The 15,926-nt window shown below is 43.2% G+C and overlaps 1 protein-coding gene across 13 annotated transcripts in view; it reads left to right on the top strand.

Annotated features, from left to right (window-relative positions):
• Nucleotides 1-15,926, top strand: part of LOC121880586 (AT-rich interactive domain-containing protein 1B-like) — a 209,576-nt gene that overhangs the window by 141,742 nt on the left and 51,908 nt on the right. For all 13 annotated transcript variants that reach the window (XM_042387891.1, XM_042387892.1, XM_042387894.1 and 10 more), the window contains one exon: nucleotides 10,639-10,939. In XM_042387891.1, the coding sequence (XP_042243825.1) occupies nucleotides 10,639-10,939 (301 nt within the window). The remainder of the gene's footprint in view (nucleotides 1-10,638; nucleotides 10,940-15,926) is intronic.

Raw genomic sequence — 15,926 nt, 5'->3', positions numbered from 1 at the left:
CATCGCATTGCATGTGAAGAATTCGTTCCTACATTTACCAGAAAATCTGATACTTTTAGCAGATGTACAGAGTGATTTCTGGCATTAAAAATAAAATTCATTATTGACATTAGTGATCTTGAACCCTTGAATCTCGCTTACAAAGCAGCAACACTGAAGAGGATGTCATTATTCATGTTTTTTTTTAAATGGCGAGCAATTAACATTTGATAACGTTTGAGAATGAATGTCACTCTGGAATGAAACCCGTCATTCATGTATCACTTTGTATGCTATTAAAAGTCCCTTACTGACCCATTTTGATGAAAGAAAATAGAAATAATGTGTCTGAGGCGAATAGAGTGAGGAAGCCAGTACGTGCAAATTAGTGAGCAGAAGGGGCAGCAGAAAGGAGGAGGACAGAGCATTAGAGGAAGACCAGAGAGAAGTTAGACTGGTTGTTTGGATGTGTTAGTTTGAAGTGAAGAGGCTGCAGTCGGGTGGACTGTCTCCCTGACACGTGCACACATACACTCACACGCATACATCCAACCCCACACACAACCTCTCCCCCCCCCCTCCCCTCGCTCCTCCGATGGCCCTGTCGGTGTGCCAGGGCGGGTGATTACTGACGCTCTCCACCAATTATGGGCTGATTATTCCGCCGCGCTCTAATTGACTGGGGAGATATGCAAATGGCTGTCATTTGGGATGATAAAGGATGCGGGTGCTGGATGCCCCCTGCATTATTTAGCCTCGGCTGTACGCAGCGTGAAGGATGTGGCGTGCGCTTTAATTGCTGAGGAGAGAGAGGTTAAGCTGAACGAGCAGCTGAATTAGAAATGAGGAATTTGGGCCCTTTATTTATTTCTTTATTTTGCTCCTCTCCTTCCGTCTCGCTCTCTCTCACACACACCCACATTATACACACTATCGCGCACTTTATGTCATGCGTTGTTTTTTCACTTCTCTCTTGGGTGAGTGGAGAGGTGAGGAGGGGGTGGGTGGATGGCAGGATGTCATGCTGGAATGCCATAAATAAAAACATTAGCGGAACCAATACGTGCAGAACAAATAGGGTGAGTGTGAGTGTGTGTGTGTGAGTTGGCGTAAGGGGAGGCAGTGAGTGGTCGGCTTGTGCATTAAAAACTAAAGTGTGAAGAACCTTTGCGGACTAATGAAAAAAAGTTTCAACAGCTCAGACAATAAGCGGGCTCGGCCTGTCTCCCATGCCTCGGAAAAGCTGCCACTTTAAATGAAAGCAAATTTAAATACACACTTCTATGCAGAATACCAATGACCTAACTCGCCAAGTGAGGGGTTGGACTCGTGGGCGGGTGGAGATGGAGTTTGCAGCATCTTCAACTTCAATACCTGTGGGTACAAAGAGGGCCAACCTCCATGTTTATGTAGACTAGGTTGGTTGTTCGAGTCACTTTACTGTCATTGTTGTTGGTGCAGAAAACAGTAAGGGGGGGGGGGGGGGGGGGGGCATTAAGTGAATAGAGCCTGCTGGCTAAGAACTCCTAGCTGATACAGCTTGGCATATTATCAAGGGGAATCGGAGTGAAACTCCAACACTAATCCCTCTCGTTTGGAGACAAGCAGCGCCAGATTTGGGCGTCTTTAACAGCTTAGGGGTAATAGGGCCTCCAATGTCCCTTTCAAAGTGGCCCGCCCCATATCTCCACATTACGAGAGGCTTAAGAGCCGGGGCAGTTATCACTCAGTGAGCCCCCTATCTTACAACAAGCAATAATTGCTAATACGGTGGAGTTACTGTTAGTATTATCACCAGATTTACTGAATTTATTGGAATCCTTAGTCAGGTGTCCACACGACTGTTTGACCCTCTCGCCTGACAACAGGACCACTCTGAGTTATTCCACCAAGTGCTGGTGGTGAAAAATGAAGAGTGCTTTCTTTTCCTCTTATCGAGATACTGCGGTATTATCAAGAGATTGTCTGGGCTTTGTGAAGTGTGCAGAAGCAGAATTGAAAAGAAAAGCACAATTGCTTTTCTGTGCCACTGTGGCTGTCCTCCTCACAACTTTGGGAAGCCCTGAACAGTTTGTTCTTAGGCTGCTTTTGTTCCAGATAACAAAACAGAGAGCAAAAATACAATCTAAAAGAATGTAACCTTCCAGAAAGTGTAGAGTTTTTCAAATAATTCCTCTCTAATCATAAACTGCTGTCGGTTCAAACCAACATTTGTGCCCATTTGTGTCCTTTGAATTCCTGTCTACATGCTATTATATTTCTCTGCGCAGAAACTACAGCAACTGTTCATTTTTACACTTTTTCAAGTGCGTTGAATTTGAAAAAAAGCACAAAGGTGGTCTTGTGTAGCTCAGTTGACACATCATGGAAGTAGCACTAACACTTACAGTACTATAAAGGCCTCAGCATGCTTCAAACAAAGTACTTGTGGGATCATCAAAAAGCATCTGAAACCCCCTTTCTGACCGCAGAACCAAGGGCGCTGTGTCCAACAATTTTTGTAACTTTCTGAAACAGATAATCCGACAATCACGCCTACTGTACCCAACGATTAGACCAATGTGTGCAAGCAAGAAAGAAAGACGGCGTTTGAAATTATCTCTCAAACTCAAAATCAAACTTGTCATCCTTCACACAACTACCTCCATCACTTTTGGTGTGTACAAGTGAGTGCAACACCATGAATTCCTTGGAGAGACTGTCTACATGTGCACACCATTATCCCCATTTGTAGGATTGCTTGCAACAGGAGGACAAAGACACCGAATTTGGTCACTGAACCGGTGGTCAACATCCTGCTGAATTAGATAAACCTACACTTAAACCTGCTTGGAGAATGGTATTATGTAATCTAACCTAATGTACTGACATAACATTCTTTATAGTGTTGATATGTCCTGACTGCTGCCAGTGCAAGGTCACCCTGTTGCATGTCTGAGTTGTTGCACACATGAATATAGTGCGTACAAGCAAGTGCAACACCATGAATGGCTTCGAGGAGAGACTGGCTAAAAGTGCACACCATTGCATTGACAGACAGCCTGAGACTTCCATAATGTCTCCTACATTGACAACCTTAACCTTTTCTGGGAATACAGGCAACTGTTCAGAGATGATGGCCTATATCCAAATGTTCCAGGAGCTAAAATGCTGTCTGCAGACTTACTGCCCACCCACATGTAGCTCCGTCGGGCAGCCAAAACACTCAAACTCCCTCTTCAATCACTTAGTAATAAGTCTTTTATTGTTAATTAATTTTATTGTTTCTAATAATCTGGACTTCTTCATGATTACTGAGACTTGGCTGTCACCAGGGGACACTGTTCCCCTGATTGAGGCCACGCCCCCTGATTTAGCATATTCTCGCATTCCCAGGTCTTCTGGAAGAGGGGCTGGTCTAGCTGTATTTTATAAGTTAGTTTTAAGTGCCATCCTGTTACTTTTGGTAATTTCCTTTGAAGTCTTTCTTAACCACTGGCCCTGCCACCTTACTCTGCACCTTAATTTATAGGCCTCCTAAATCTGCTTTTATCTATTGTTATGCCTAAATATGACAGGGTGCTTATTCTTGGTGATTTTAATATTCATGTATGTTATCTTTCCCATTCCCTCACATCATTTTTTAGATCTTATTGACTCTTTTAACCTTAGTCAATCTGTTAAAGGGGCCACACATTCTAAAGGTCACACGACCAGATTTGGTTCTCTCATCAGGTCTCTCTCTCGAGTGTCTTAATTTGGTGGACATGCTGGTAACTCACCATAAAGCTGTTATTTTTAAAGTTCCACTACAGTTCTCTATTCTTAGTCTCTACCTTACAACACATTTCTCAATGATGGTTCTGCAGCTAAATTCTGTAATGCTTTTAATTCATCTTCCTTTAATTCCACTTTATTTCCTCTCAATCCAGATGCTCTGTTAAATTCATTTAACGATCAGTGCCTATCCATCCTCGACCTAATTGCACCGTTTAAGACGAGAAAACAAAAATCAAATAACCTTCCCTGGTTGAACGATCACACTCGAGCACTAAAAAGACTCTGTAGAAAATCTGAACATCATTGGAAGGTAAACATGTCTGAAATAGCTCACAACACCCTTAAAAACCAAATGTTAACTTATCAGAAAGCAGTTAAGGATGCGAGATTGGCCTATTTCTCTGAATTATTATCCAGAGATCACCACAATCCTAAAGTTCTATTTAGGGTAATTGATTCAGTTATTAACGGTCCCTCCACTTCTCTTTCTGTACCTGACTGTGAGCTGTCCGACAAATTTCTCACTCATTTTATTAATGAGGTGGAGAGTATCGGGTCTTAAATCCAGCCTGATCCTTGTATTCTTTCTGCAATTTACAATTTACAATTTACAATCTCATTTAGCAGACACTTTTATCCAAAGCGACGTACATCTGAGAGCTCCTTCAGCCCATCAAGTGCGGAGGTTTTAGTAATTCACTACCATCTTTTAAATCTCCTCTTAAAACTTTTCTCTTTGTAAAAACTTGGAAATGTTTGATATTTGCTTTTATTTCTTTGATGCTATTCATTTTATTGTCTCTGCTTTCTTTTTATCTACCTTGTCTGGTTTTATTTTCTTTTTGTAAAGCACTTTGTAACATTGTTAAGAAAAGTGCTATATAAATAAAGTTTATAATTATTATTATAACAGTGCATTTTTAAAGAGGAGGAGGCAGTGCGATACAGTCAAAAGGAGGCCTTGATGGCAGCCTTTTGGCCCCTCCTTCAAGTATTGTCAGTTGGAACAGGTGTGAACAGGTTTACCTTTAAACATGGATGGAAGACGCATTATATAACATTATGTTTGTTTCAAGTATACAGAACCCATAAGCTGCTTTTGGTGGCAGCAGTTTGGAGCAGTTTGAGCCTGTATAGTTAGTGGTCAGTATCCTGCTGAAGTAGATAAACCTACACTCAGACCTGCTTAGAGCTTGGTGTTATGTAATGTAACCTAATGTACTTACATATCATTCTCAGTACTGTTGATATATGCTGACTGCTGCCGGTGCAAGGTCACTCTATTACATGCCTGACTTGTTGCACACATGAAAATAGTGTGCTACCTGTGGTAGTCATGGGCAGACTTAAATAAGAGACAGTTGAAGACTTTAGGGTACTTGAGACAGGAACATTTAGCATCCAAGCTCATGGCAGAAGACAGTGGTCCATGGGTTGCATGCTAAGATATATTTGAGTGCCTGGCTGGGTGCTAGTCTAAAGCCCACGTGGGTTTTTGGTGAGCCGGAAGCATGCCAAACATCTCCCCTTGGTTTGCAAAGAGTGCCCTTGTCTGTATTTGGAGTCTCTCTGTCTTGTGCCTCTTCTCCTCACTAAAGATTTCACTCAAAGACCCTCAGGAGGTGGCAGAGACTCTGCTTGAGAATTCTTATCTCCACACACATACTCTCATGCATACACATATGCCACTTTGCGCACAAACACACACATTATCTAGCAAAGACATACCCTGTCAAGGCATGTTCGTGCAGTCCTTCACACACTAAACAAAACCAAAGGAGTTGTGTGGATGAAATGTGTGTTAACAAGGACATTTTGATCAGCATTTCATAGTTGAGCAGTTAAATCATCATATTTTCTATCAATTCTCATCATCATCACCAATTATCATCATCATTCCAGCCTTGGTAGACATTGCAGCTGATTGACATCAAAGAAGGAAATTATGGTGTGGGAGTTGTGTTAAATCTCCCTCCACTAAGTCTCTCTCTTTCTCTCATTTCTCTTCTTTCTGTACTTAATAGCACTTATTGAAGGGTATTACAGTTGCTGCTCTACATGGGGCATCGTATTAAAACCCTCTTTTACACATACACACACACACACATTCAGCAGTCCATTTGGAATCATTTGCATGGCATTTCATTTGGATTTTGCCTCAATCGACGGTTTGGGGGGAGGATAAAAAAAAAAAAACATCTTTGTGTAATAGCATTTCCTCTTAGTCTCCAGTGCGCCATAAAGATAGAAAGCACAGCGGCCGGAGCCGATAAATGAGTGTAATGCTGCCATGAGCAGACCTGTCCCTCAGGCCTACAAACGATAGCTATTGGAGTTAATTACAGTTTACATCATCATATTTACCCAGAGAAGAGAAACAGAGAATAAAACTCGCCTCTGAGCCCACTGATGTGTTATTTCTGTATACACTGTACCACAGTGAAGTGGAGCATTATCGTCGCTATGTGTAACATTATACTGGATTTTATTCTTGACCCATGAAAACACAGGTCTGTGGAGACATATAAGCATCATTAAAAACATAAATACCGTAAGAAAAGTACGTACGAAAATAGCAGTAGTAGCCAATACATCGTACCCATATATTTTCATGCTATACATGCACTGTAAATGAGCACATGTGGCAACTTGCACACATTCAGGACAACAAGACACCCGTACAGCCTCCTGACATTAACCACTGCTGTGCCCACTTGTGGGTGCTCAGGTGGAGTCTGGGAGGGATAACGAGCACGGGGGCATGTTTGAACCAGAGGGTAGATCCTGAGAATACAGGATGTTCTAGTTTCTCTTGGGCAAGCTTGTCTGTGATATTTCCACTTCCACCCTAATACAATGAGAGTGAATAGAATTCCATCTGTGTTGCTCACAGCATTGAAAAATGACATTTAAAAAATTCAACAGCAACATCTCTTTTCCAGAAACAGAAATAGTCCCCATAAAAAAACAGTTGACAGCTGTTCTGCGGGTTATCCCGAGTAAAAAGGGACACAGTTTCGAAGGAAATGTTGCTGCTGAATTTTTTAAATGTCATTGTTCAATGCTGCAAGCACCAGAAATAAAATTCCATTTACATCCACTATATTAGGGTGGATGTATTTTTACTTTGTGGTAAAAAAAAGTGACATTATTATGTGATGAAGTGACATTACTCCTCTCAGAGAGAATTTTATATGGTCAGAATCAAATAAATGAAACCTGTCAGTCAAATGTCAAGGTGAATAATTGCTGCTGAGTTTATAAAATCTGTGAAGCAAAGTCCATATTTTAGTTCTCTGCTGTTTCAAACCAGATGGGAGGTTGTTTGAGTGTCACCGCTCACAGTGCTCCGTTGCTGTGTTTGAGTTTGTGTTTCAGGCTCTAGTTAGCTTGCTAACCATCTGGTGCAGAGCCCTCAGCCATACTATCCCTCTGACTGGGGCAGACAGAGAGAGACAGAAAAATAGATATGTGGGTGTGTGGGTGGGTGTGTGTGTGTGTGCGTGTGTGTGTGTGCATGTGTGAGAGAGACAAGGAGAGAGAGAGAAGTAGCCAGTTTCTCCAGTCGTTCTCTTTTCCTGTAGCCCACAAGGAGCTGCAGCCATTGGCTCCTCCCTGTCTAGACAGAGCACCACTTTCACACACACACACACTCTCTCTCACACACACGCTTGGTGCCTTCTACCATAGCAACTTTGATTAATTCCCTGTGTGTGGTAAGAGGAGACAACATCAGCACCATGGTCAGGGGAAAAAGGCCCACAGTTTGCTGGATGTGACAGCTCCCTGCTTCACACTGATGCCGTATATCCTGCTGGTGTGTGCATGTGTGTGTGTGTGTGTGTGTGTGTGTGCGTGAGTGTGTGGGTGTGTGAGAGTTAGAGCAGGTCAGTAGTATGAGTGAGGGATGGGATGGGGAGTGTGTAGCCTCATCTGTCCCCTCGGCCACATCAGTACTCAAGCATGTCTCGCTGTGACAGCCCAGCAGCCTGTCTGCCTGTCACACAAACACACACCCACACACACACACATACACAGACACACTAAAGGAGAGAGTGCAGGCAGGCGCCAACACCAGCGAGGTGAAGGGTCACGAGCGACTGCCTCTCCAATGTTGTGTGAAATGTGTAGACGGCAGTCTCGGCCCATTATGTGCGTATATGCGACTGTATGTGTGTGTGTCTTGAGGCGGGCGGGGGGCATCTCAAAGTAACTGGTTATTATCACCTCAATATTTTTCTTATTATGACAATTACATGCTCCAGGAGCGAATTAAGCGATACAGGACGCCAAGCGGGAGTGGTTGACAGCTATTTGGAGACTCAATGCACAGAGCAATTTGCAGCCCTGAGCCAAACAAATTGGATTTGGGCCACTTTGGATTGGGGCCCCAGATTGTTGGGCGTTTGGATCCTCCAACCGCATGCCTGCCTGGCTGGTTAGCTGGCTGGCTGGCTTCGATTCTTTACACATGACTATATAGTAGACAGTTAGCCAGGTAACACAACGCTCTGTGGCCCTTGACAAGGATTAAGTGTACATGCGGAGGAAGGGCGTATGTGTTCATAAATGAATTATGCCGATTGTGAAATGACTTTTTTACGGTAGTGTTTCAGCAACCATAATGGGGTATTTACAAATGACATTTAGTCTACGGGTGTTAAGGTTTACCACCCTTTCATGTTATATAGTGCTGCTACTATTTTGGTCTTGGGCCACACAGCTGTGCTCAAGTGTGTGTATAATCCAAATGAGCCTAACAGCCTCTAAACGAATTACTGGTACGCATTTTCCCACCCTTAAACTGCCACTGGAAGAGCTGGCAACTGCACCCAATTAGGTGAAATGCAATTATTCCCATCCATTCACACGATTAGCCTGTGGGTTAACAACCTAGCTGTGCGTCAGGCTAGCTCTCGGTATTTCGGAAAAGCCATCGCCATGGTTACACCAGCTCTCATGGTAACCCCGGTGTGTCAAATGGCACGCAGCCGGTCGGTTGAAAATAACATTCAGCCCTATTGGTGGAGGCAGCGTATTACATCACTCAGCTCAGACTACTGGGGGAAACGATTGGCTGAGACAGGGAATGGTACCAGGGGTGAGAAAGAGAGACAGGAAAGCGAGTGGCCCATGTGCTCAGTGGAGCGAGGGTAGATAATGCCAGGCAACAGACTGGCAGGCTGGCAGAGTGGGTGGGCACTCGCAGCAGCATGATGGAAAACAAAGGCTTTGTGTGTCACCGTTGAGAGCGCATTAAGCAAAACAAGCAGCCATGGATCAACTGTTCCACATGGGGGACACATAGCAGGGAGATGGAAGATGCTTGTCTGACTTTTTATGTGGTGTAACGCGGTGCTAGGGTAATGAGAAAAAGTACAGTGTTTGCCTGCTGTTGACATAGAAGTGACAGTATGACAGAGCTGAATCAATTCAAAACAAATCCTTTGTTTTGAGTCACAGCCAGTGCATTCAAGAATTGCAGGGTTTGACAAATATTTCTTGTGTTGATTCCACTAGTTTTAGATTGAATTTTTTTTTTTTTTTTGCAATATTCAATATCTTATATATATATTCTTATATATTTAACCATTCCTGTATGAAAGAGATTCCAAACTCTGTGTTGTAGAATCTACATATTGAAGCCTGAAGCCTGAATTATTGTGTTTCTGTTAAACAACATGTTTCATACGTTAGAATTAAAATAGAGTTAGAATTACATAGAAGTTAACACTATAACAAAAAAAGTGAAAAAAAGTCATATACTATGGGTATACATGTGTACATATGCACACACCATTGTAACAGCATTTGTTTGATACTTATGGAAGTGTACAGTCGGTGTAATTTAGATTTTGAGACCCTATAGTAAAAGCTCTAGGTGACTCACAAACAGACACATAGCTGTCTGAGGTGACAGTAATGGGTGCACAAGGCTCAGGTGGGACTGGCGCGAAGGGTCAACAGGCCTGGTATAGAAGGTAGGATCAGCCGGCATACACCCGCAACTCTTCCCCTTCTTCCCCAAGTGGGCACCAGCCAGGAAACCAGGGTTACTCACAGGTGACTTCCTCCATATTCAGCTACAGCTGGGGCACAGCCGCTAGTCTGAGAATGTGTGTGTGTGTGTGTGTGTGTGTTTGTGTGTAATGTGTGGTTACAGGGCAGCCATCACTTCGCATCACATCTGGCCTTCTCTTTACTTCTACCACTGCCTCTCTTCCATCTTTCGTACTCCTCTCACTCACTCCCACACTCAACACTTTTATGCAGTGAGTATTCTGTCAGCAGTATTGGTGGGGATTCCCTGGAATCAGTTCAGAAGGGGGAGGACACACACACACACACACACACACACACACATACACACAAATACACAGTCGTCCTCTCACCACAGGGAATGAAAACTGTAATGTGAACTCACCCTTGGTCTGAATGAAAGCCCATTACAATTCATTTTCACCACAGCAGCAAGTGTACGGTTGTGGCTTCTTCTGTGTGTAATGTTCTTGCTCCTCTGCTGTATTAACCGCTGTCACTAAGACTGTGGAAACTTTATCTCAGTCATTACAGAAGGTCACAGAAAAGTCAAACACTGTGCACGCGCAGAATAATTGTTTAAACTACTAACCAGTAATGCGTGTAGTGATAGCATTGGTAATATATTGAAACTTTGCTTTCACTTTTATATATTATACAATCAGTTGTTTCAGCCAAACAATCATATTTCAACCATGTTGAAATGTTTGCAGTAGTATACTGTTTTATCATGATATATTTAGCGGTAAAATTTTGTGCTTGCTTGAGCTTACATTTGAATTCGCCACCTGCTGCACGTCGCCTCTCATCCAATGCTTGGTTGAGCTTCATAAATACTCACTGTAAATCCTTCTGTTCCAGGATCTGTCTGGCTCGATTGATGACCTCCCCACAGGGACAGAGTCTGGTCTGGGCTCAACCGTCAACACCGGCGGCTCCTCCAGCAGCAGCAGTAGTAGCCAAGGGGAGCAAGGAGGTGCCAGTAACCAGGGACAGTCCCCCTTCTCCCCCCACGCCTCCCCACACCTCCACAGCCAGAGGAGCGGGCCCTCTCCCTCCCCCGTGGGCTCGCCTGCAGGCTCCACTCAGTCCCAGCAGTCCCGATCAGGCTCTGGGCCCATCTCTCCTGCCAGTGGACCCTCTGCCAACACCACCGCACCAGGTAGAGTTCCCATCAGTTCCTCTAAAAGTATGCTCACATGCATCATGATAATCTGATTTCAGCTTGATGAAAGGTGCAACTTGTAGCGTTCTAACTTTATTAGTTTAATCACCACAAACAAACAAGACAAGCACTGAGAAGATTTGCAGCCTGAACCAGACACTACACTGCATTTTACATCGTGTACCACCATGTTGTATTCCCTGGGAAATTGGCAAAATTGCTTTACAGCTTAAAGGGAAATTGCTTTGTGCCATCAAACAAGGAGCTGCTGTTTGAAAGCAAATTAGACAGTCAGTGATGTCACATCAGGTGTATTACCTTTGACAGCTACTGAAAAATAGCTTCTGTGACATCACAGATTGGGGCGTGGCCAGACTCATGTGATTCCGTGTTGATAACCTCTTTGAAAATAATATTTTATGTGTCTTTGAGGGAGCACCATTAGTAAACTTGTTGCTGCTGTAAGCATTTTGCAGTTATCACACCTATATTTCTGCTTGACCTTTCCATTTATTTTGCTATTTAAAGACCCAAGCCTGATTTCATTTGTTTTTTAAATATGTGCATTTAAAGAGGATTTTAAAAAGGTCATGAGAAAAACTTACCCTGAAGCAGAATAGGTATACTAGTTTCCTCAAATAACAACATGCAGACATTTACATGTGTGCATGTTTTGCCCCGTCTATTGCTAGGCTGAAGCATTCTGTAAACAAATAAACCAGACCAGGAAAAAATAGGGTCACAGAGGGGAACCTAATTTTTTTCTTTCTTAATCAGCGTTTTAATTAAATATGATTGCCCAGCATATTATACATATGTATAAGCTGAGCTTGGTATGACCTCTTTGGAGCCAACCAGATGACCCAAAACATAAAGGTGGCAACATCCTGCTTTAATAGCATCTCTTTTTTTTCTTATCTCCAACTCACCGTATAATCCATCCAGATCAATTTTCATTCTGCCAGTTTAGACAGAGGATGAGGCTGAGTGCACACTGCAGCAGAAGACCAAATAATATCAATCCAGCATGTCTAGACTTTGATATCTCTGGTCCTTGTCAAAAACTAATTTAGACTGCTGAAGAATATTACAGCTTAGTGCAGAGCACTTCATGGAATATGTCTCATTCATTTTCTTGACACAGTTTTTTGTCCTTGCATAGTAGGGATTTGTTAAGTCTTTGATCACAGTATTGTAGAAGCACATCACTACATTGCAGTGGAATTTTAATGAAGTCCATCTCCCTTCTACCTGTGGATCGCACAAGTATTTCCAACATTTATATATCCGGACAGTATTTCCTCTCCACTTTGAGTGTTAATGAATTGAGACTGTCTGGTAGTGGAGGACCTCCCATCTGATTTGTAGCCTTATCCAAGATATGGCAGACCAAACAAGACACCAACAGGATTATCAGACAATGCACGGTGTGTCTGTCTGTCTCCCGAGGCCATAGCAGAGCACGTAACCATTTAGATAAACACTGAGCATAATAAAAGAGTGTGGATTTGATTTGCCTCCGACAGGCATATGAATGTGTGTGTGCGTGTGCACGCCGTTCCCGCCTGGCCTCCCCGTCATCCAGCCACCTCTCTGCCCGACTGAGCGTTTGACCGGCGTATCAGCATGTCTCAGACCTGTCAGTCACTCTGACGAGGTGGGGCAAAATGTCTTGAGCGAGATCCTGATGGGTCGCATCTAGCTGGTAACCCTAGATTTTTTAAATTTTGTGAGATTTGTCTGCATTGTTCCTTCATTGTGCGAGTTGTTTGTCATTGTACAAAATAATTATATTTTATGATGTGACAACGCTGTAGTTAGGGTCTGGTTAGGTTTAGGCCAAAAAAAAAAACACTTGGTTAGGGTTAGGGAAAGATCATGGTTTGGGTTAAAATGGTCACTCTCGTGAGATCTTTCGCAAATCTAGGGTTACCATCCCGATGCCAGCTCCTCCACCTCCTCTCCCTCTCCTCGCAGCCGCTTACCAGAGTGATTGACACTAATGAAAAACTAGGACGGTGGTTTTCCAGATGCTCGTGCCAAGAATCATGACGAGAATCCGGAATGAGGCGGCAAAGATGGGAAGCGAAACCGATCGCTGGGACGTGATTAATAAGAAAATATTTAAAAATATTCCCCATGCCAAATAAATGGTGATAAAGCGTGGAGCAGTGAGTAACATCTGGCATGTTTTAGCGGCTGTACTACAATCAGTTTGAATTAGATCAAGGAGCATCCAGCCTAAGAGAGACACAGGAGAACTAATGTGGTTAGCACACATCTGATTACTAACGCTCCGCTTTCTAACACTTCATCACAAGTTAGGACACTTTAGTTAATGTTGTCGTTTTAGTTCGGTACAAGTCAGTGAGGAGAGGAGGGAGCCAAAGAGTAAGCAAGCAACACTGTGTGTGTGTTTGTGTGTGTGTTTGTGCGTGTGTGTTGTTTCTTACTCCCGCCAATGTTACCTCTGCGTCTGCGTGAACCACCTTCTTCATTATTCAAACCAGTTTTTGAACAACAGTGTCCACTAAATCAACAAAACAAGCCAAACATTAATAAGCTAATTAATTAGTGTGAAAAATAAAACAAGTTTTTATCCACACTACTTTGAGCTTCAGTCAAGAAACAGTCAAAACATAACAAATTGCATTCTGGTCCATTAATAAGACTGTCAGTGGAGAAAGTGGTATCACTGGCTCTGCTACGAAGGATCCTGCCCTGTGACTGAAGTAAATATCTATTGTTTACATTGATGTTTTAGGTAATGACATTTTTTCTCCTGTTAAACTCAATTGTAGCTGTGCCATAATGTGTTGTCATATTGTCTTTATGGTTAATTATACACATAAAAACCAAAGAAATACAACAAAATGACCCAGTAAAGTAAAATGTAAGGTCGTAGCAGCAAAAGTTTTAAAGTTTATCAAGATGGATAATTCCTTTAAATACAAACTAAAATCCATCTTTTTGATGGCAAAATGTGTGCACACGTATGTTTATGTGTGTACCTGTATGTGTGTGTGTGTAAATATGTGTGTCACCGGTCAGCCTCACTTGGTGGAGTGATGCGACATGTCACACGGCTGAGCACTCACAGGACACACGCTACCCTTGACAGCGGTCAGAGAGGAGCAATTTCATCATGTCATCCTTTCACCTGGCTGTCAAACACACACACACACACACACACACACGCACGCACGCACACACACCAAAAAAATGACATCGAAGGCGTGTAAAGCATACATAACAGCACATGAGCACACATACTTACAAACTGCGTATTTCATGGTTTCACACTACACTTATATGGTTGCACATATAAATCACCTATATATGCTCTCTTGCTTTGATGAGTGACAGTGTCGTCTGTGTGTCTTTGTGTGTGTTTGTGTGTGTGTGTGTGTGTGTGTGTGTGTGTGTGTGTGTGTGCATGAAAGAGCCAGACAGAATGAGAGAGAGGGGAAGACTGACAGATTTTGCCAGCCTATCATACACCCATGCACTTGCACAAATCTATCTTGTCGGAGCTGCACGGCACGCCTGTGATTCCCTCGTCTCCACACTTCTTTTCGTCTTTTCTCCCTCCCTCTCTCTTTCTCTCTCAGTCCTTCTCTCTCTGTCTCTCCATGAAGCAAATCCAATACACTGTAACATTATCCGGGCCTCGCCTTGCTATTTGGATTCTCTCCCGGAGCCAAAAAGGCACACACAGGGCCAAATTGATTTTCCTGTTGCGCTAGATTTGTGACAGTCGAGCAGAAATCACATTGCTCAACCGCCAACCTCCCCCTCCTCTTCCTCCACCTCGTATGCACACACACACACACACACACACACACACGCAAAAACAAGCTCTCTCTCTCTCACACACACACACACACACACATCCTTCCTCCCAGTGTCTCTGAAGCAATTCAGTGCATCCTCAGAATATTTGTCTCCTTCCATGAGACATCTGGGACAAGGCAAGCAGACATTCGTCTCTCATCCGGATGGATGTGGGGCGGAACAGAGCGCTGGCATTCGAGTTTCCATCACAGACTGTGAACTGTGGGAGAGAGAGTCAAACTGCCGAACACAAGGTCTTGAAAAAGTTCAGCTTTTAGAGTCTCCGGGTCTTAATGGCAGGAGACACAGAATCCATAAAAAATGCAGATTTATATGAGTGTGTTTGGAATTCCAAACTCTGCATTTCCTGGATATTTCTAGGTGGAGATAACATGGTGTTTGTGGAGTTTGGAGTGTGTACATAGGCAGGTTTGACAAGTTGTCGCCAGGTTGACAACCTGTCAGTATGGCGTCACATACTAAATGAAACTTCACACAAACAGAGCACAGAAAACCCAGTTGTCATCGGCTCGGTTCACCGTCGCTGATAGGACAGAGTTGATGAGGCACAGAGACGCGCACCCAGCCTGCTGCCGTGCGACGGAAAATCCCTCAACAAATCTCAGCGTCGACAAAATATACTGCTCTTCAGTGCCTCTCCGATAGATGTTCAACTAGGGCGAAATCTTGTAACTGTCAACGCCATAGCATATGATTCACATCATTTTCATAATCACCAAACCATTAGTGACCTGTCGTGCCCTTTCCGGAGGCATTTGCTTTTGTTTCTCCACTCAGTTACTCAGGTTTTTCTTTTAATTTGCCATCTGTCTGTGCATACAATGAGAAACTGTTGAACTGAGTAAGAGGAGCAGGATATTTTATCAGAACTAATTTTCTCCAATCAAGCTTTGTTTTGTAAAAAAATAAGACAGGTTTAACGACTTAGAAAATAAGTAGTAACCTTATGTCCCTGTCACCATGGCGATGTGCTTGTTTTAGACTCGAAGGCTGTAACAGAAACAAAGTAAACTAGATTGGCACTGTCTGTGTTTGTGCTCATTTTCAGATCTGCTCCGTGTTTGGTGGTATTTTCGTCTGTGTCTGTGTGCCCGCCTGTGTTTACACATTTGTGTCTGCGTGCCAGCCT

Source organism: Thunnus maccoyii, chromosome 16 (assembly GCF_910596095.1).
Source record: "Thunnus maccoyii chromosome 16, fThuMac1.1, whole genome shotgun sequence".
NCBI lineage: Eukaryota > Metazoa > Chordata > Actinopteri > Scombriformes > Scombridae > Thunnus > Thunnus maccoyii.
The sequence above is the reverse complement of the archived record's forward strand: the minus strand, read 5'-3'. Positions and strand labels throughout refer to the sequence as shown.